At 41.9% G+C, this 22,371-nt stretch overlaps 1 protein-coding gene across 3 annotated transcripts in view; it reads right to left on the bottom strand.

The window, feature by feature from the left end:
• sbno2b (strawberry notch homolog 2b) overlaps window positions 1-22,371 on the bottom strand; it is a 142,262-nt gene that overhangs the window by 19,215 nt on the left and 100,676 nt on the right. For all 3 annotated transcript variants that reach the window (XM_060941367.1, XM_060941368.1, XM_060941369.1), the window contains 18 exons: window positions 13,108-13,239; window positions 12,813-12,896; window positions 12,333-12,432; window positions 12,065-12,225; window positions 9,871-10,004; window positions 8,709-8,799; window positions 8,431-8,574; window positions 8,194-8,311; window positions 8,004-8,109; window positions 7,764-7,917; window positions 6,616-6,792; window positions 6,412-6,509; window positions 4,014-4,096; window positions 3,629-3,814; window positions 3,256-3,377; window positions 2,421-2,552; window positions 1,274-1,409; window positions 425-537 (listed from right to left, as the gene is read on the bottom strand). In XM_060941367.1, coding sequence (XP_060797350.1) covers window positions 425-537; window positions 1,274-1,409; window positions 2,421-2,552; window positions 3,256-3,377; window positions 3,629-3,814; window positions 4,014-4,096; window positions 6,412-6,509; window positions 6,616-6,792; window positions 7,764-7,917; window positions 8,004-8,109; window positions 8,194-8,311; window positions 8,431-8,574; window positions 8,709-8,799; window positions 9,871-10,004; window positions 12,065-12,225; window positions 12,333-12,432; window positions 12,813-12,896; window positions 13,108-13,239 — 2,271 coding nt within the window. The remainder of the gene's footprint in view (window positions 1-424; window positions 538-1,273; window positions 1,410-2,420; window positions 2,553-3,255; window positions 3,378-3,628; window positions 3,815-4,013; window positions 4,097-6,411; window positions 6,510-6,615; window positions 6,793-7,763; window positions 7,918-8,003; window positions 8,110-8,193; window positions 8,312-8,430; window positions 8,575-8,708; window positions 8,800-9,870; window positions 10,005-12,064; window positions 12,226-12,332; window positions 12,433-12,812; window positions 12,897-13,107; window positions 13,240-22,371) is intronic.

A 22,371-nucleotide genomic window follows, 5' to 3' on the forward strand; every position in this document is an offset into this window, starting at 1 on the left:
AGGATAAACGTGATCAGTCAGAATGATTCTGTATTGATGCACAGTGATGCGCTCTTTAAGGGGACAAGTGGACACAAACCATGCCAGAAAAATTGCATGCTTTTTTGTTTTATATTTAATGTGGCATAAAAAAATAAAGCAAGCAGACATGAAGCTATGTGGCTCAGAGGATCAGCTCTCAGTGACCACGTGATTGTTTTTTATTAGGACATAAATGTCAAAAACTCTTATGTCTCAAAAATACTAATTAGTCGTGAAGGCATAAAGTGACTGTGGTTTAAGCCGGTACTTGACAACTTTGCCACAGTCTAAAATCCTGATATAAGAATTAATGGCATTATAAGATGCACATTCAAAGAGATGAGCCACAATAAATCAGTGTGTCAATGGCTAGACAGTGCATATGAGTGTATTTGTGACATACCAGGCTCTCCAGCCTCTTAGCCACAATCGAAGCAAAGCGTCTTTCGCCAGCGAGTTCAGAGATGAGGAAGATGTACTCTGGTGCTGTGACTTGGTTGGAGCGGTGAGTGCGACCTGGGGGAGAGTGATGAAAAAAGTAAGGGTTGCTGTTTATGGATCTGTGGTTATAATGTCCTCCTTTACGGGAAGCTGACTCTGAACATTCGGTCCAAAGGGCACCGCTGTTGGAGTTATTATCAAGTCATTAATGAAAATGTCAAAGGTGAGATCAACAATCTAATTTGAGGAAAAGCAGGCCACAAAGTGCTTTGCTTCATTTATCATTCGGCTTTATTTACACACACAAGTACAGTATATTTATAGAGCAGTCTTCCATTGCATATGCAAAACCAAGAACCGAACCAAACAGAAGTCAACAAAAGTTGTTCACTCTTCAGCAACGGAACAGAAACTGAAAGGATCCGTCACTGTAGTGGATAGCAACTTAATTGTTAAGTCCAACCTGGAGCAAGTGCTTGGAGGAACATGTTTATTTGTGTGAATGGCTGTATTCAGCCGAAACATACCAACAAAACAAAATTGGTGATAAAAAGATGGATTGACACAGGGTTTTTAAAATTTAGTCAACAAATATAGCCAGATGAAAGAGCTGTACTATGACAAAATAATAAGTTAATATAAAATTGTCTGTGCATATCATTTACACAGAACTATTCATGAGCAATGCTACTTGCACTTTTACCATTAGCTCCTTTCGTGTGAAATAATCTGGTACTTTTTTGCAGTGGACATGAGGACCACAAGTGACTGAAAGCAAGACTCAGCAAGTGGAAATGGAGTTCGTACTCACCAAACTGCTGGATGGCCCGGTCAGCACTCCAGGGCAACTCCAGGGTCATGTGGACTCGCCTGCGTTGGTTCTTCACCCGCCTGTCCGCCTGCAGAGAGATTCCTGAACTGGCCGCCTCAGAGATTATAGCCACCAGCTGGGAGGGGGGGAGAAAGGGGAGAGAGAGAGAAAGGGAGAGAGAGGGGAGAGAGAGAGAAAGGGAGACAGAGGGGAGAGAGAGAGAAAGGGAGAGAGAGAGAGAGAGAGGGGAGGGGGAGAGATAGAGAGAAAGGGGGGAAGGGGAGAGAGAAAGGGAGAGAGAGGGGAGAAAGAGAGAAAGGAAGAGAGAGGAGGAGAGAGAAAGGGAGAGAGAGGGAACAAGAGAGGGGGAGAGAGAGAAAGGGGGGAGAGGGAGAGAAAGGGAGAAAGGGGGAGAGAGGGAGGGAGGGGGAGAGAGGGAGAGGGGAGAGAGAAAGAGATAGAAAGGGAGGGGGAGAGAGAAAAAGGGGGAGAGAGAGAGAAAGGGAGAGAGAGAGGGAGAGGGGAGAGAGAGATAGAAAGGGAGGGGGAGAGAGAGAAAGGGAGAGAGAGGGGAGAAAGAGAGAAAGGAAGAGAGAGGAGGAGAGAGAAAGGGAGAGAGAGAGGGAACAAGAGAGGGGGAGAGAGAGAGAGAAAGGGGGAGAGGGAGAGAAAGGGAGAGAGAGAAAGGGGGAGAGAGGGAGGGAGGGGGGAGAGAGGGAGATAGAAAGAGATAGAAAGGGAGGGGGAGAGAGAAAGAGATAGAAAGAGAGGGGGAGAGAGAAAAAGGGGGAGAGAGAGAGAGGGAACGAGAGAGGGGGAGAGAGAGAGACAAAGGGGGGAGGGGGAGAGAGAGAGAAAGGGAGAGAAAGGGAGAAAGGGGGAGAGAGGGAGGGAGGGAGAGAGAGAAAGAGATAGAAAGGGAGGGGGAGAGAGAAAAAGGGGGAGAGAGAGAGAAAGGGAGAGAGAGAGGGAGAGGGGAGAGAGAGATAGAAAGGGAGGGGGAGAGAGAAAGAGGCAGAGAGAGAGAGAGAGAGATACTTGGAATCTGATTTACACTACTCAATTTTTCCATGACATAGTCAGATAGCGTTGTGCTTTTGAAATAAATTATGGAGCAACTTTTTAAACGACACCGCACATTTCTAACCTTCTCTCCATTCATGAAGCGATCCTTTTCTTTGATGTTGATGTGGTCAATTGTGTGGCTGTGCTCAGCACGAGATTCATAACGCACACTCCCATCTGGCCGCCGAACCACTCGGCCCTTCCGACCTGTCATCTACACACACAGAGAGAGAGAGAGAGAGAGAGAGAGAGAGAGAGAGATTTTGTAAAAGTTTCAATTTTATAAATTTTATTTAAAAAATCTATAACGTTCAAGGCTGGACAATTAATCATCTCTGAGCTATATTTAGGATTCTTAGCTTTCTTATTTTCAAGATTCAAGATTTTTTATTTGTCATATACACAATAACAGACAGCGGTTTATTACTGAGTAATGAAATTCTTATTTTGCAACTTATTTAATTACACATATTGGTGAGCTTAGCTGATGCTCGTTTACTTCCATTTATTTCAGTTTCAAATAACACAATAATTCACAAACTCCCCGTTCATATGCTTTAAAAGTCTTTAGGGTTGCATACTGTTGTGTACAAAAATAAAATGTTTAATTATTAATCTATTTATTTAGAATCAAATTATGTTGAATTTTAGGATTTAAAAACACTTAATATGACTAAGGAGCACTCTTTGAGTTAAACATGTATACATACATACATACATTTCATTATGAAGTGAAATAAAACATGATTGTTCGTAGTTTGGCTGGATAATTATTATTAATAATCAGGACCTTGATACTGAACAGTGATCAGTGTTTTTCTCAAGCAGCTGTAACAACTATAGTACAGTATGTGATAATTTACTAATAATTTATAATACTAAGGAATAATCTGCATACTTTTGTGCACTTGCCTTACCTCTGAAACCTTCTCTGGACCTCCAAATTTATCTATGAGCTCATCCAATGTGTTCAGAGGTAGTTCTTTCCCAAGCTCAGAGATTTTATTAAGGAGGCTTTGCTTCATCTCTTCCAAGCGAGCTAGTGAACAAGAAAGGTGAATTAGGACTTATACAGTCATTTAATTTCTCAGAATGAAAATGGCAATCATAAACAATGCTTTAGTGAATTGATGAATTTAGTTTTGAAGCTTTACATCTATTAACCCTTTCTGTTCTTTGGGAAATATACTCTGCACGTTTGGCTGAATAACAAGGCCTAAGTGACCGATGCTAAAAGCTGCAGTATTTTATGCACCGCTGGACACGAAACAGAATGATGAGACACAGTACCAGCATGACAGTTGGTTTGTGTAATGAAGATGACATCATCGCTATTGTCCTGTAGTGAATCTGGAGACGAGTTGGAGTCACTATCCACGCCATCAGACTCTGTGCTGCTGTCATCGCTGACGTTAATGATGCTTCTGGCATCCGTACCCTGCTTGGGGCACTTCGACTGCCGGCTTTTGGGTTTACCTACACCACACACAGGTATGGCACAACATTTACACATATCTAGCTAGGAGGCTTTCAGTCTGAGGCAAAAAGGATGAGCTGAGGACAGAGAAACTCAGCTGTCTCAGCTATGCATTCAAATTTGACATTTTCTGAAAGTGAGCAATACAAAGGACTTCTGATGTTCCATGCAGAGCTGTGGGTGCGAAAAAAGACCTACGTTTCCTCTTGCTGGCTGCCCCTTTCTCTCTTCGCTGTTTCTCTGAAGGGAAGTGCTTTTGGACCAGAGACTGGAACACACCTCTAAGAACACAGAAACAAAACCTGTTACTAAGAATCCACACTAAGCATTCATACAGATACTGCCATACATGGCTTCATATTACTACAGAGAGCAGTAAACAGCATAACAGAAAAAACATCCCTTATATGGATTCATAATATTTCAAAGTCATGATAACGACGATAAAAGCAAAACGCAAGTGCCTTTATCTGGCAATCTGACTACGTCAACCTTGCAGTTTCAGAATGGCAAATGGAACGTTAATCAACCGCAGTAATTTTAACAGGCATCAGTAGTAAAATCTCAATCATTCACAATGGAAAAGCCAGTCATGATTCTAGAGGTTTCATTCACAAGCAAGAAATGTGTACTATAAACCTCCACATGCATTGAGAAATGCTACAGTGGTGCTTGAAAGTTTGTGAACCCTTTAAAATTTTCTATATTTCTGCATAAATATGACCTAAAACAGCATCAGATTTTCACACAAGTCCTAGAAGTAGATAAAGAGAACCCAGTTAAGCAAATGAGAAAAAAATATTATACTTGGTCATTTATTTATTGAGGAAAATGATCCAATATTACATATCGGTGAGTGGCAAAAGTATGTGAACCCTTGCTTTCAGTATCTGGTGTGACCCCCTTGTGCAGCAATAACTGCAACTAAACGTTTGTGGTAACTGTTGATCAGTCCTGCACACCGGCTTGGAGGAATTTTAGCCCGTTCCGCCATACAGAACAGCTTCAACTCTGGGATGTTGGTGAGTTTCCTCACATGAACTGCTCACTTCAGGTCCTTCCACAACATTTCCATTGGATTAAGGTCAGGACTTTGACTTGGCCATTCCAAAACATTAACTTTATTCTTCTTTAACCATTCTTTGGTAGAACGACTTGTGTGCTTAGGGTCGTTGTCTTGCTCCATGACCCACCTTCTCTTGAGATTCAGTTCATGGACAGATGTCCTGACATTTTCCTTTAGAATTCGCTGGTATAATTCAGAATTCATTGTTCCATCAATGATGGCAAGCCGTTCTGGTCCAGATGCAGCAAAATAGGCCCAAACCACTTAAACAAAAAATTTTTATTTCGATCTCATCCATCCAGAAAACATTTTTCCAATAGCCTTCTGGCTTGTCCACGTGATCTTTAGCAAACTGCAGACGAGCAGCAATTATTCTTTTTGGACAGCAGTGGCTTTCTCCTTGCAACCCTGCCATGCACACCATTGTTGTTCAGTGTTCTCCTGATGGTGGACTCATGAACATTAACATTAGCCAATGTGAGAGAGGCCTTCAGTTGCTTAGAAGTTACCCTGGGGTCCTTTGTGACCTCACTGACTATTACATGCCTTGCTCTTGGAGTGATCTTTGTTGGTCGACCACTCCTGGGGAGGGTAACAATGGCCTTGAATTTCCTCCATTTGTACACAATCTGTCTGACTGTGGATTGGTGGAGTCCAAACTCTTTAGAGATGGTTTTGTAACCTTTTCCAGCCTGATGAGCATCAACAACGCTTTTCTGAGGTCCTCAGAAATCTCCTTTGTTCGTGCCATGATACACTTCCACAAACATGTGTTGTGAAGATCAGACTTTGATAGATCCCTGTTCTTTAAATAAAACAGGGTGCCCACTCACACCTGATTGTCATCCCACTGATTGAAAACACCTGACTCAAATTTCACCTTCAAATTAACTGCTAATCCTCAAGGTTCACATACTTTTGCCACTCACAGATATGCAATATGACTCTAAATTGAGCGTAGGTGTGAATGTGAGTGTGAATGGTTGTCTGTGTCTATGTGTCAGCCCTGTGATGACCTGGCGACTTGTCCAGGGTGTACCCCGCCTTTCGCCCGTAGTCAGCTGGGATAGGCTCCAGCTTGCCTGCGACCCTGTAGAAGGATAAAGCGGCTAGAGATAATGAGATGAGATGAGATGAGATATGCAATATTGGATATATGTAATAAAATCCCAGAGTTGAAGCTGTTCTGTACGGAGGAATGGGCTAAAATTCCTCCAAGCCGGTGTGCAGGACTGATCAACAGTTACCGGAAACGTTTAGTTGCAGTTATTGCTGCACAAGGGGGTCACACCAGATACTGAAAGCAAAGGTTCACATACTTTTGCCACTCACAGATATGTAATATTGGATAATTTTCCTCAATAAATAAATGACCAAGTATAATATTTTTATCTCATTTGTTTAACTGGGTTCTCTTTATCTACTTTTAGGACTTGTGTGAAAATCTGATGATGTTTTAGGTCATATTTATGCAGAAATATAGAAAACTCTAAATGGTTCACAAATTTTCAAGCACCACTGTACACTTACTCTGCGGCAGAAACGAATTTGTCGAGGTGTCCTTCGTTTTCATCAAGAACTTCTCGGGTTCGTGCTTCACCCGTGGACTGCAGCCCAATCACAACACACTGCAGGATAAAAAGAAAATGATTGGAATTACAGTTTGATCGTGTCACTTTGAAACAGAACATGGTAAGTCTAAAAACTTCAATGGTGTGATGTGATGGAACTCACCTTGCCAGCTTCCAGCTCCTTCTTGGCCAGCTCAACCAGACAGCGCACCTTGGAGGCGATGCAGAGGTATTTGAAAAAGCGCTGGTGGGAAGACCAGAACTGACCCCACAGAGACTTCCTGGACACCATACCAAGAAAATCAGCCGCCTGAGTGAACACGGTCAAGGCTTCTGCCCACTGAGGACCACAGAATGAAAGGGTCGGTTTAATTTCCACAGCAGGACCTCAGTTCCTCATATATTGACAAACTCGCCTACTACCACAAATAGAGAGTTTACTTTTGCATTAAAAATATTAGAATATTATACCACAGTGTGGGCTAATTTTCAAATCGTATTGGGTCAATTTTCAATCACAGCACAGCTCTGATAATAAGCTCCAAGTCCAATAATAAACAGATCAAATTTCTTATTTCAACATTTGACGCTTGTAGTATTTTCAATAACTTTTCAATAGCGTTTCCATGATTTGCAAATCACTGTATTCTGTTTTTATTTATATTTTACACAGCGTCCCAACTTTTTTGGAAATGGGATTGTATGCTGTCTAGGACGTCACTAATAAACCCAGGACATTTTTTATTTTATTGATTTTTGTTCTGGGCGGCACGGTGGTGTAGTGGTTAGCGCTGTCGCCTCACAGAAAGAAGGTCCTGGGTTCGAGCCCCGTGGCCGGCGAGGGCCTTTCTGTGTGGAGTTTGCATGTTCTCCCCGTGTCCGCGTGGGTTTCCTCCGGGTGCTCCGGTTTCCCCCACAGTCCAAAGACATGCAGGTTAGGGTAACTGGTGACTCTAAATTGACCGTAGGTGTGAATGTGAGTGTGAATGGTTGTCTGTGTCTATGTGTCAGCCCTGTGATGACCTGGTGACTTGTCCAGGGTGTACCCCGCCTTTCGCCCGTAGTCAGCTGGGATAGGCTCCAGCTCGCCTGCGACCCTGTAGAACAGGATAAAGTGGCTAGAGATAATGAGATGAGATGAGATTTTTGTTCTGGATATGGTTATGTGATACGCTTATTTCAATAATATCGAGAAAGCCTATGGATTGTCGTGCAAGATTGAGATTAATATAGTTGAGGTGAATGATATTAATTCATTTTATTCTAAAAATATAGTTTAAAAAAGAACTTTGGCTGTTGTGCAGTGCTCACCAGTTTGGCAGCTTTGTTGTACACAAGCGTGAAGTCATCGTCCAAGCTGATCTCTTCGATCCGGAAGGACACCCCTGAGAAGCTCAGCTGCCGTGCAATGTACATCCCACTCACCTTCATGTCCATTGCAACAATCTCCATGGCACCCACACCCCTATCGAAACAGTGCAAAAAACAGTGAGAAAACTTCTCCCTAGACCCACTAACTACTCTCTAACAACCATGTACAATTTTACAAACCGCTTTTCGATAGCGTGGAGGAAGTCGTCAAACGTCTTAAATTGTGTTCCTTCCCCCCAGATGCCCAGACGACTCATGTAGATCATGTTTTTTGGCTCGGAGGCACCTGTGGAATGGAGGAAACGACGTTCGAACCATAAGGACTACAAATATTTCCATGTGGTTGTAAAGACGTCTTGGGAATACTCACCTGTGGCACTGGCGTACACCACCCTGGCCAGAGGAAGCTTGTTCTGTAGCTGCAGCACAGCTTTGCCCATTTTGGTGGATGTGGCATTTTTGGCTTTATGGCATTCATCAAACACGATCTATAAGCATGGTGCAGTTAAGGGAATTATTATTGCAACCATACAGAGATGTGTAATACTCATCCAGTTTTCAAATCTTCACATCTGTTGCTCAGGCATAGTAAAAACTCAAACCATACCACTCCATCAAAGTCAGGTCCACACCAATCCAGGATCTGCTCGAGTCGGGTGCGATGCTGGCCTCCTGCCTGGCTCTCTCCAATCAGAGCCGAGTAGGTAGCAAACAGAACCCCTTCTGAGGTAGCTGTGCCTCCATACTTTATCTGACAGGACATAGTGATATACAAATAGCTGAGGTCTGAAGTGGAAATATACTGTTACTGAGTAACAATGTGGAAAGCCATAATATGAAAGCGATCATAACTGTTAGCTGTATTTAATGTGTGTGGACCTTCACCTTATTCAAGGCATGTATTAGAATATTAGGAGCACCAATATCCTTTAGATCTCGTTCAGCATCATATTTGAGGTCATTGGATACACTGAACCTGAAAGAGGCAGTGGATAAATTAGAGATGGAAACTGTGCTTAATTTAGGGAAAAAAAAAAAGCTACCTACGAAGGCGGTGATTATAAATCCCAGTGTTGATGAATTTACACAGTTTAAAATAATTCCTATGGTTACACACTTCATTTAGGTGGTGTTTACATTAGACCGTATCAGCGGATCATCAGATTAACGTTTTTAAAACGATTCGCGTGCACACAGCAACGCCAATACACGGATACGCTAATCACATGACTAATTAGACGGCACGTAAGTTGAAATGTGTCAGTGCGGCTCAGTGCTTCCTCCTCGGCGGCTGCGCTCCAAATCACTCCGCCCTGAACAGCGAGTGCCCTCTGGAGGGTGCGCACTCTGGCCCTGCGCAGCTCACAGAGCGCGCGAGTGAAGCGCACGAGCAGTGATTCGGGACTGAGCCGCTGTGTGTGTGATCCCAGTGCATATCGGGCATGCGCAAGTCACTCACCACTTGCAAATGGAAGGATGGCAAGCCTAAAGACAATCATAACTACACAATGGGCAGTATTTGCATCTTACCATGAACAACATTAAGAATGACAAAGCAAAGCATTATATTCATACTTTTATACTCTTTAATGAAAAACAAAAAGGTGATACAAGGCGGAAACAATAGCAGAAAGTGAAGTCCGCGCTGTTTTTCAGCAGTCGTGTCACATGACCAACGTGGCATGAACAACGCCAGCGAATCAGGAAGGTGGATGTCACAGTGACGTTGTCCAATGACGACGTCAGCTAGAGCTCAGCACTGCGTTTCCTCGTATCTCAATGTTTACACAGCACCGGATCAGATACGAACTGGGTTGAATACGTGGGCCCTGGCGGATTCAAGTTGTTCCGCCTGTGGAGTCGTTTCCCGGCGTTTTAATGTGAACGGACAGTGCATCCGCGACGAAAACGAGACGGATACGGTCTAATGTAAACACCACCTTAGATGATGAGTTCAGTTATCTTGACAATAAGGAAAACACCAAGCTGTACAGTGCAGAGTCCCCAGGACCTCATGACTTTGCAAAGCTGTGGATCAATTGCTTACCAAAGTGCTTTCCTCCTTCCCTTTAGGTAGTTCTCAAGGATGATCCCAGCCACTGTGCGGCCCTTTCCCACGCCAGCTCCATCTCCTATCAGAAAACCTGCTCTCTGCTTGTTCTGTAGGATCACTTCATGTTGCTAACATGCAAAGAAAGAGAGCATTAATGAGGAAAGGATTCCGGTGTTAAAAGAGTTAAACGTAGACTGCCTTTCAGATTTTTCAAGTGCAAGTCATAAAAAGAATTTTCCCTGACAATCAATTATTTTTGTTTAGTGGATACTACTGAATTCGAATCACAGATTTCCGATTTTATTAGGTTTTTTTAAAATAGAACAATTAATGAATTTAGGGCCACGTGGCCCTAAATTCTCCGCTATTTTTTCCTGCTTCACCATGACCTGATTCAAAATACTACGTCATGCATCACGTGGTGGGCTTTCCCCGTTCGCGCAAGGCATTGTGGGATACAACTTTGAAACAGGAGAGAAAAATGGAGGACGTGAGTGTGCGAATAAAACGTGAAAGACCGACTACAGTAACGGAAAGCGAGAAGAAAAGACGTTATGTTGCGAAGGAAAGGAATAAATATCGGCGGTCAGCGAGCACCTCGGTGCGATCAGCTGTTCGTTTAGCCACAGAATGATGTAACTGTCAGTGCACGGTCGAGGTAAACCTGCGCGTGCGCACACGGACTTCCTCTGTCTGCCTGACTGCGCGAAGCGAGTGATTTCATGCACATTATTTGCTCCCCTCAAATTAAATAACTTCCCGGCCACAGAATCGCCTGATATTTTGTGAGCTATTACTTAAATAAACATATATCACAATGACCAAATTTCAGAGGGAACTAAATTTCACCGATTTTACACTGCCGTTCAAAGGTTTGGGGTCACCCAGACAATTTTGTGTTTTCCATGAAAAGTCACACTTTTATTTACCACCATAAGTTGTGAAATGAATAGAAAATATAGTCAAGACATTTTTCTGGCCATTTTGAGCATTTAATCGACCCCACAAATGTGATGCTCCAGAAACTCAATCTGCTCAAAGGAAGGTCAGTTTTATAGCTTCTCTAAAGAGCTCAACTGTTTTCAGCTGTGCTAACATGATTGTACAAGGGTTTTCTAATCATCCATTAGCCTTCTGAGGCAATGAGCAAACACATTGTACCATTAGAACACTGGAGTGAGAGTTGCTGGAAATGGGCCTCTATACACCTATGGAGATATTGCACCAAAAACCAGACATTTGCAGCTAGAATAGTCATTTACCACATTAGCAATGTATAGAGTGGATTTCTGATTAGTTTAAAGTGATCTTCATTGAAAAGAACAGTGCTTTTCTTTCAAAAATAAGGACATTTCAAAGTGACCCCAAACTTTTGAACGGTAGTGTATGAAATCGAAAGGCCGTCTCGCTTTACGCTGTTTAAAGACACCATTCTAAAGGCCTCTGCATGCTCTTGCGACAAGGCTTTCGCAGATAGCTTTTCGCAGACAGTTGTAATTTATCGTTGAGCGGGGAGTAATAGGCGTGCGCGATGTTATTCACCGCTACAACGCAAGAGGGCGCGAAGTCGCGAAATTGCTAGGAGTAGTTGGTGGGTGTGGTTAGTGGAGTGTTTATCCTCCGGTTACTTATAATGACTAGAACTGGAGTCGTATAGATGTACGTACTTCCTCACTTCCTCGATCAACCGCTCTTCGTGCTGCTCCATCTTCACTCGTGTTTTTAAAAATGGCGGTCGTGAAAACAAACCAAACCGGGAAAGTAGGGAAGCGGAAGTGCGTGTACAGCGGATGTAGAGTGGACCAATCAGAGCCCTCTTGTCTGCGACGCTGTCTGCGGTGGTCACAATTTTTGGGAGGTGCGCGCAGAGCGTCTGCGAAGGGGGGGGGCTTCACAGACGCCATCTGCGAGGACTGGGTTGTCAGCATAAATTGGCCTTTAGTGTGAATGCACAGGTGCCCCGAATGTGTAAATTATGAAACAACTATTAAAATAATCTCCTGAATAATATGCTGTCTACGATGTTTTATAACATCCAAGACACCTTTGCAAAAATCTTCATATCATCCAACCATCTCTTTCTAGCCAACACTTGAAATTGAAACTTGTCGCTGTGTCGGAACCGCTGCTGTACCGTGCTATTTCACCACAGCTATGGGTAACATTACACCTAGTCGGTTGCACGTACTTGGCAGGCGTAGATGATGGCCTCGAGCTGCAGCGCAGAGAGCACACAGCTGTCTATGATGGCTTTGGGAATGGAGAGAGTGTAGCTGATGTCAGGTGGAGGAACGCTGGAAAGAGTGTTGGTCTCCACTACACGGTCAGGATGTGAGTTTCCTAGCGTGGCTGGTGGAAAAAGAGAAGGAAATAAAAGATGTCTGTTAAAAGAGGGAAATGACAGACAGACAGACAGACAGACATGATGGTATAGGAAATGAGAGGGCTGGGCCTACATTTTGAAGGTCTGTAGTCAGCGTATGTGTCTACATGGCCTAGCTCTTCTGTCTCCTCTTCCTCTAGCTCTTCTTCTTCCTCTGGCTGGGGCTGTGAACTCTAGAACACACATGCACACAGATGAGCTACAATTACTACAAAGAGTCCAGGTACGCCCACCTTTCAAACAACCAAGCTAAAAATGAAAGTGAAAACAAAATCTATCAAAGCAAAACTTAAATAGTGCCAGTCATACAAATAGTTCAGGGTATTAATTTACAGAATTCAATTTAATTTCTAAATGACGTGAACTGAACTATAAATCTAATTAATTCCGACAAAGTCACTATAAATGCATTATGAACACTGTTAGTTACAATGGCTCGACCAATACGAATCAAATAAAAATATGCACCTCAAGAAGAGCTCATTTCTACTCATTTCTATGACCGGCAAGGATGATTTCATTTTTTCATTCATGTACTGCTGTGAGAAGCTACCTGAATGCTCCCCAATGGTGGTGTGCTGATTATAGCGCTGATATCAGCTAAACTGTTTAAACCCTGGAACCGGCTGGAATTGTGCTGAAGAGAGAGAAAAAAAAAGGAAAAACACACGAGTGAAAGTAAATCAGTGGTAGAAGAAATGTGTGAAAATGTGCCATGTCGACTGGGTTCACAACATTTAAAGGTTTAATGTGTAGGAGTGCAACAAACAATCAGAATTCAGAGGAAACCAGCGGTTGCTTTGTTGCATGTCTTTGTGTAGGTGGGGGAGCAATTAAATGAGTCTTACCGCCGGATCATGTACTGGTGGATTGACGTCCCATATGGTAGGTACAGTTGGCAAGATGTCAGCTACATCGTCAGGCAGGCAGGGAGAAGGGAAGAGGGAGGTGTCGGACAGATCACCACTACAGCCAAAGTCCTATGATGGGAGAGAGCGAGAGAGAGAGAGAGAGAGAGAGAGAGGGTGAATGGTCACAGATTAAGACCAATTTATGCAAAACCTTTCAACACATCAAAACCAGGATTTCATAATGCCAAGAATTTCATTTCAATACCGTAGCTTAAAAATATTCTTTTCAGTCATCCAAGCCATTGAAACCTTTATAAGCAGTCACTCAAGCAGACGGTATACTGACTATAATTTTTGGAATACTGTCTGTGTGGAGTTTCTGTGGATTATCTCCACTGTGTCCATGTTGTGGATTTCCTTTGGCCAAAATTAATTGGCGACTCTTCTAAATTGCCCCCTAGGTGTGTGGGTACCAGGGTCCCATCCAGCTTCATCCCCAGTATTGGGGGGACAGGCAGAGCCACTACGATCCTGAACACGATATAGAGCGTTTGCTGAAGATGATATTTCGAGTGACTAAACCACCCAGAGTTTTAAAATCCCAAGGAAGTGTTCTTTTCTGTTCGATCACACCAGAGCTGGTTCTTGGACACAAAAATAAATTCCGTTCTAGAGAAATTGGGCCCTGGAGATGGCATCATTCTGTTACCATGACAACAAGCCTAGCAACTCGACTATAGGAACTCAATTGAATTGCATCAGTGCTACTGAAACTTATTTGCTGTGTCCTGAAACTGACTGAAGGATTTAACTGTAGATGGTAAAGTTTTGTGGCCTCAGAAAATCCGTTGGATGATGCTGTGAAATTCAGGCAAAGATGACAAATAAGCAGGTTTTGGCCAAAACTGGGGTTTTCTGCCAAAGCTTGGCACCTCAACTTTAAGAAAGCACATCACCAAAACAACACTGAGATGTTTTAAATGTACTTTTAAATGTAGCCTTTCTGCAAAGATTACACTGGGTAAGCAGTCAGTAAAGACGTCTAAAACCTTGCAAGCTAAATGTATCAGGTGCGCGAGAGAGGCGGATGTAAGCGCAGAAGTCTCATCTCATCTCGTTATCTCTAGCCGCTTTATCCTGTTCTACAGGGTCGCAGGCAAGCTGGAGCCTATCCCAGCTGACTATGGGCGAGAGGCGGGGTACACCCTGGACAAGTCGCCAGGTCATCACAGGGCTGACACACAGACACAGACAACCATTCACACTCACATTCACACCTACGCTCAATTTAGAGTCACCAGTTAACCTAACCTGCATGTCTTTGGACTGTGGGGGAAACCGGAGCACCCGGAGGAAACACACACGGACACGGGGAGAACATGCAAACTCCACACAGAAAGGCCCTCGCCGGCCACGGGGCTCGAACCCGGACCTTCTTGCTGTGAGGCGACAGCGCTAACCACTACACCACCGTGCCGCCCCAAGCGCAGAAGTGTTTATTATAATACAATGTGATATATACATGAAGTGTATGAAACACACGCAAAGCAAACAGTCCAAATCAGCAGGCAAGGTAATAAACAAGAAAACAGGCAAAGGGTCGAGCGAGGCGCGAACGGGATATCGGAGGCAAAATGAGGACGAGAACTAGAACCAGGAACAGGAGTCGAGAAACCAGGAAAACCACAAGGACAGGAAACAAGGCTTGGTAATGCGCACTGAACGTGGTGTAATACTTCGCGTCACATTACCTTCAGCGCAGTCCTTAAATAGCCCAACACTTAGTTCACTGATTGAGAACAGGTACGCCTTGTTCACGGCGCGCCTTCAGGTGCACGCGCCAAGGCGTGCAGGACTGATAAAATGTGATTTCCATTCAACACAGTGAAGGTCAGGCTTTGATCAAGTTGCTGGATAGCAACGGGACAGGGTGAAACAGACGCAAGTCTAATCAATTCAGTTTGTAATCAGATATCAGCTGTCAGAACGTGCGTCCCAGTGAAATCTTTACAATTTTCTCCTTTCTCACTTTTGGGATAACAAGACTTTAAAATGCTATAACATATATCAGTCTAGGACACTATACGTAGTAAATGATATAAATTAGAAAACGTCGGCGTTCACCATACGGTACAGTACGAAGAGTTTTTATTCCCAGGTTGACACACAAATGCTCTCAAAGCGCAGCACACAACTAGTACAATCCTCCAAGTCCCACATCAGATTCTGTATTAGTTTGACTCTATCGGGGTGTAGGGTACAGGGGTACCTGTGAAAATGTCATACCCTGTCAAAACAATGATTATATGTTTGTTTAATTTATCACAACTGTTCAAAATTCCAAACATCCAACCAACAATGTCCTCATCTCTCAGAGCTTAAGACGAAAAAAAAAGAGTTTATTCACGACCAGGAATCAGGCGACAATGATCAGCACAGTCTCTAATTAAAAGCCTTTTCTAAGCGCATACAATAAAGCTTGCTGTAATCTCGCAGCTCCAATTAGCCGAGAGCTCATTTCACACTGGTGCATTCTACACATCGCCATTTCATTACTCACTTTAGAAATACACTGTGTGTTTTCAGTGTTTGAGTCTTAAAAGAAAAAAAAAAAAAACCCTACTGATGAATGACTAAAGATGACCTAATGATGAAAAAAAAACCCCAAAGAAATACAACCATTATAATAAAACACTAAATGATTTATAGAGTACAGAGTAAAGCATTTGATCCAAAACTAACTAATAGAATAAAAAATGATGCTGGTAAAACATAATAAAATGAGGTGCACAAAATACTCGGGTAATCAGAGACGAATCACAAATTTGACTTTCATTTAACACTTTCATGCATAAATTTACATTTAATACCATACTCGGATTATTTTGATCTTTTAAAAAAAATTAACCATAACTGCATGACATATAAATTTGGTCTTTTTCAAAATGATCTTATTTAAATAAAAAAAAAAAGGCTCTGTGAAGGAATACAGCACGTCTAAAACACTGATAAACATGTTTAATTCATCTTTCAACATTCAGGTCTAAAATATTTTTAACATTGATGATCAAAATGAAAAATATAGGAATATTCTTAACTTATAAAACTGTATTTTTCTAATATTTCAGAGACGAAAAATCTTACATTAAAGGCTACTTTTTTTTTTTTAATACCTGAGTTAGGATTTTGTGTGGAAATCAGGAGAATTATTCAAGTTACAGTAACGATCTCAAGTGATCTGGAGATGGTTTACATCTTATATTTTCCTAAAAACAACTTTAACTTGACTATCCATAAGTGTTGGTTGTTGCATGAAAGGGTTATGTTTAGAAACAGTATTTACAAGATATCTTCACTGATTGTGACGAAGGCGGCGTTCTATTTTGATTTAAAGATTTAGCGAGTCAAAATATTTATAAAATAGTTTTATAATGTACAATGTAAGCGTGTAGTAAGCGAAATGAATCATAATTAGGATTTTTGAGTGTTCTCTGTGAACTGAAAACAGACAAGCAGGATCCCCGGAAGCCGTCTACTCCGATCACAGCGGGAGTGAAGACTGCCGCAGATTCAGGGTAAAATAAAGCCTCCAGTGGAACGGAACAGCAGGAACACACTGAGCCATCATGGCAAGCAAACTCCGGGAAAGCTTGCTGAACATTTCCACGGAGAATCTGAGGAGCTCTGACAGCTGCTTCTTTACTAAGCGAAAACATCACATCCTACCCAGCTTACTGAAGCCAGCTCTGACTCAAACTAGAGCTGCCTGTTTGTTTCTGTCGCAACAGAAAGCACCATGCACGGCCTCCTTTTTCCACGGACAGGAACGTTCGGTAAAGCGGTTTAATGAGATGTTTGACTACACACATGGAGCACATCTTGCATTCAAATTACAGCTGTGTTTTAACTTTCAAACAGCTCAGTGTGTGTGCGTGAAAGTGAATGCAGCACATTTAAACGAGGATAGTAAGACAGAAGTCAATTAACTGTTTAAATATGATGCAACTTTCTGTGTATGCGTATATTTAAAGGCAAAAAAATCCTTTGAACTAACATACTTGTTTCTATATTAGCAACTCATTCACAGAGACTTGTATGACACCGTCTTCCCATAATCTAATAAAAGCATAGGTAAATAAAACATGCCTCGTTATTTAACAAAGAAAAATGTAAAACTACTGGTATGTTTTCCATGACAAAATGCTTATTTGATGTTTATACAAGGAGTCTCCAGTGTCAGTGCTTTGTAAAAGTCCAAATAAAGCTGCATCTTTCAGAACATGGGACGGTCCGATTTTTGCGTCTCGCTTTTCTTATCAGCTTCTAGATAGAGAAAAAAGAGGCTGGTGAGGGAACGACTGTTTATAGCTGCTATAAAGTACGTGATAACTGGAAGTAAACTGTTCTGCGTACAATTCGCAACATTAAATTTAACTATAACTGATAAAAATCAGCCCTGTGATGACCTGGCCACTTGTCCAGGGTGTACCCCGCCTCTCGCCCGTAGTCAGCTGGGATAGGCTCCAGCTTGCCTGCGACCCTGTAGAACAGGATAAAGCGGCTAGAGATAATGAGATGAGATGATAAAAATCACAATGTGAAATTCATCTCATCTCATTATCTCTAGCCACTTTATCCTGTCCTACAGGGTCGCAGGCAAGCTGGAGCCTATCCCAGCTGACTACGGGCGAAAGGCGGGGTACACCCTGGACAAGTCGCCAGATCATCACAGGGCTGACACATAGACACAGACAACCATTCACACTCACATTCACACCTACGCTCAATTTAGAGTCACCAGTTAACCTAACCTGCATGTCTTTGTCTGTGGGGGAAACCGGAGCACCCGGAGGAAACCCACGCGGACACGGGGAGAACATGCAAACTCCGCACAGAAAGGCCCTTGCCGGTCACGGGGCTCGAACCCGGACCTTCTTGCTGTGAGGCGACAGCGCTAACCACTACACCACCATGCCGCCCACAATGTGAAATTATTTATTTAATTTTCTATCTATCTATCTATCTATCTATCTATCTATCTATCTATCTATCCACACACACACACACACACACACACACACACACACACACACATAAAGGTAAGCCAAAAAGTTCTAAGACAGATGTTATAATTTCAAAAGGAATTCAAAAGAATTCAAAAAAGGAATACAAGGAAGGAATTCTCCAATGGAAACATCACTTGAAGAAGTATTTAGACTTAAATGGAGGATATGTAGAGAAATACCTTTGTTATTTTCATAAATAATTTTTTTTTCATTTGTCTTAGAACTTTTTGACTTGCCCTCATATATATATATATATATATATATATATATATATATATATATATATATATATATATATATATGCATGTCCTAAGTGGAAGAAACACTTCAGGACTTCGGGAAAAGTAACACCATTTTGTGTCTGGATGCATCACACCACTCTACTGTTGATTGTTTTCCAATAACAGCACATCCTGACATGTTTTATTTCTTACTTGTGGGCTTGCATGTAAAAAAAGATTGCAAATTAGAGATGGCATATTTTTATGGCAAGAAACTATTAGTGAGAAAAAAAAAGCATTACTTTGTGTCAGGGTAGGGCAACACACACACACACACACACACACACACACACACACACACACACACACACACACACACTTCTATCTATCTGTCTACCGATATGTTTATTTATTATGAGCAGCTGATTTGATACATTTTAAAATAATTATTCCTCCTATTCACTGTTAATTCATTATATTTTATTCAAATTTTTTTTTTGCCAGTGGTGATATTCTGATACGTACTGCAAACCTGTTTTAAAGTTCTGATATGATCATTTCCCATCATCTACCCAAACAATACAAATCAGAACCATTAATGTTTAAAAAAAAATCCTTATGATTTTGTTTTTATAAGAAAGACATAATTTACTACTGTGCTTGAGACGCAAACTTATTTCAATGAAACATTTGTCGCCTTAATAATAAGTTCATGCCGACCATTTCGGAGGCTTATTGCTGAAAAAAAAAGACTCTGGGGGAAACCTGTCATTGCAAAACACTTCCACTTCACAGATCTGCAGCCAAGGCTGTACGAGTTCGGCTTATGGGGCGTCTTCAGAAGACACAACAACCTAATGAAGTTATAAACTGTTAAGAGGCAACACGCTTATCTGGCCTGTGGTCTGATGATCCTTGCGTCCTCTCACAGCCTGTTCCTCTTCCACTTCATATTCTCCTCTGTTTCCTGCTTAAACAAGCACTTTGTGTTTCCCAGCAGTGCTCTCAAAAACCACATTTATGACCATATTTAGACCATGTTTTCACAACCCGAGCAGTTCTCCCTCACTGACTGGTACTGCAACAGGTCCACAAACTACTAACACTACAGTGCAGAGGTATATATATATATATATATATCGGCAAATATTTAACATCCGTTCTGATTAACATTGTGCTCTAAGCCGCAAGTCATGACGTTGTGAAAGTCATAAAGCTTATTCTGATAGACTGCATGCTATTAGCTACAAGAGCAATTCCACACCAGGGCTTGTGATCAGGAAATAAAATACAGCTATATCTGTCGTCTTGATCATACGCTGCTTTATTTTCTCCTTCAACCGCATGAATATGTCGTAGGCTTTCAGGAAAACTGAGCCACTGTTCCACTCGTTTGTTGCTGAACCAGCATGCAGGGAATCCCCCAGCATTCCACATCAACCACAGGAAATTCTTCCATTTATAAATACCTTAATTTATTTGTTAAAACATATTTCTTAGGCAAAAGAACCACAGGACCATGAGAAACATGAGTCTGAATCTTGCTAAAGGCCATATTCAACCTGTAACGTAGTGTTGTTTCTTTGAAATTCTCACTTGGTGTTGCAGGTAAATGCTTTTTTTTTTCGTTTCCGTTAAACTTTTCAGCTTTAACACGATTCTGGTACAGAAACTAATCAGTTCAGAAAGAAGGCTCAGGGACGAACGGAAAAAAAAAATGCCGTCGAAAATACTGGTTAAGCCCAATTGCCTCAAGGTTTTGGTATGTTGTGCATTCCGAGACACTTTTCTGCTCATCACAGTTGTAAAGCGTTAGTGTTGCCGTTCTGCCAGCTCAAACTTCTCGAACCGTTCACCTCTGAGCTCTCTCATCAACAAGGCCTTTTCACCTGCACAACTCCCGCTCACCGGATGCTTTTGTTCCTGCACTGTTGTGTGTCGACGCTAGAGCTTATCTGGAAGTCAACAGTTTCTGAAATACCCAAACTAGCCCTTCTGCCTACGGTCGGAATCGCTGGGACTCACATTTCCCCCCATTCTGACGTTTGATGTGAAGTTTAACAGAAGCTCTCGACCTGTATCTGCATGATTTTATACACTGCGCTGGGCACATAAAGCGTGAACATATTGTGGATTGTTTAAAAATCTAATCTAATGCGAAACTATCACTTTGAGAAACTTCCTGACTTTTGACTAAGGTACATATACTTTTGATCAACTTTCTCGGTATTAGCACATGGCATCATTTTGTCTTCAGCTAATTAGGTCTTCCACTTGCATTTTGTACTCAAAAGTGACTTTCAGCCTCAGTAAAACCTGCAAAATGAATCGATTTGCATTGGCCCTGCCCTGTATTTTGCATCTTCGGTTAAAAATGACATTACACATTCATCAAAACAAATGCGCAAACGAACAAGGCGTGCTGTTTTGTCCGTTTGAAAGACGATCCTCCGCAGACTCCATCAGTAAACCAGTTTGTACATGAACTCTCGATGACAAACTCACACGGCTGGTGAACATCTCGTTGCTACTGAAAGTGGCTTTGTACGCAACGGGAGAAATACAGGGAAGATTTATCTGTTTGCTCACAACTAAACATCACGTGGTTTTGCAAACTTGAATAAAATATGAATAAAACCAGGAATATAATGCAGTCAGGAAAAACACCTTCTGGCTAATGAATTAAAATCCTTTGCCTGTATAAATGAATAAATAAATAAATGAATAAATATAAGATGTCGGCATGGCACACCCTCTTCCTGACCTCCACAACCCACTCCACACTGCCTGTAACCTAGTGGAGCTCTGATACTTTCCACTGAAAATAAATGACTTCATCTCTTTCATGCCGTGAATGCGGTCCTTGCTAATTATCTAAACCCGCTTTGATGACCGCCGAAGGTGGCTCTGTTTGCTTTGGGCTTGAATAAGAGACTAGAGTGCAAACACTTAGCCAAAGCTGCTTACGGCAACAAGCACGCAGGCCACATGTGACTAATAAACACCATGCTGGCTCACTATGCTTAGAGGAAGCTGAGCGGTGACAGGGGGCTTCTCTTACCGAAAGTCACTGACTGTCTGGGTGTGATTTTGAAGAACGCAGAAAAGACAGACACCTGTGCACAATGGAAAAAAACAAAACACCGTCCGCTGTGCTGACCTATCCAGCAGGAAGATGAGTAAAATAAAAATCAGTGTGAGTGTGTGTGTGTGTGTGTGTGTGTGTGTGTATGTGTATACACTACCAGTCAGAAGTTTGGACCCCTTCTAATTCAATACTTTTTCTTTATTTTTATTAAATAAAAGACACTTCACGTCTTAAAGTAATGATGGATGTCGTTTCTCTTTCCTGAGTTGAGCGGTTCTTGACATAATAAGGATAACTACAGTTGTGGAACAGGGCTATTTACTGTATTATTATTATTTACTATTTACTGTTTGATCTCAAATGAAAGAAATTGCACTAATTACCTTTTGATGAGACACACATTCCAGGTGACTAGCTCATGAAGCTGGTTAAGATAATGCCAATGACGTGCAAAGCGTCATCAAGGGAAACGGCGGCTACTTTATGAATCTAAAATATAAAACACTGAAATGAGTAGGGGTGTCCATACTTTTGACTGGTGCTGTATACTGTATATATAAATAGTATTTTGAGATTTTGAGACGTAAATGTCCTCCATGTCAGTAAACTGAGTGATGCTTATCTTCCTGTGAAATTACGCCTCGTTATTACATCAATAGATTCGGTTACATTTACATTTATGCATTTAGCAGACGCTTTTATCCAAAGCGACTTACTGTACAAAAAGAGAATTAACCAACCATCAAGCTGCATAGAAGAAGTCTTAAAAGAAATATCTGTGAGTGCAAAAGTGGAAGTTACGGCACAAGGCATGACACTAAGTGAACTCTCTAAACAAGCGGTGACAGGAAAACAGCAGCCATGCGAGAGCTTTCTGATGCATTTG

The sequence above is a fragment of the Neoarius graeffei genome, chromosome 15, assembly GCF_027579695.1.
Source record: "Neoarius graeffei isolate fNeoGra1 chromosome 15, fNeoGra1.pri, whole genome shotgun sequence".
In the NCBI taxonomy this organism is placed as follows: Eukaryota; Metazoa; Chordata; class Actinopteri; order Siluriformes; family Ariidae; genus Neoarius; species Neoarius graeffei.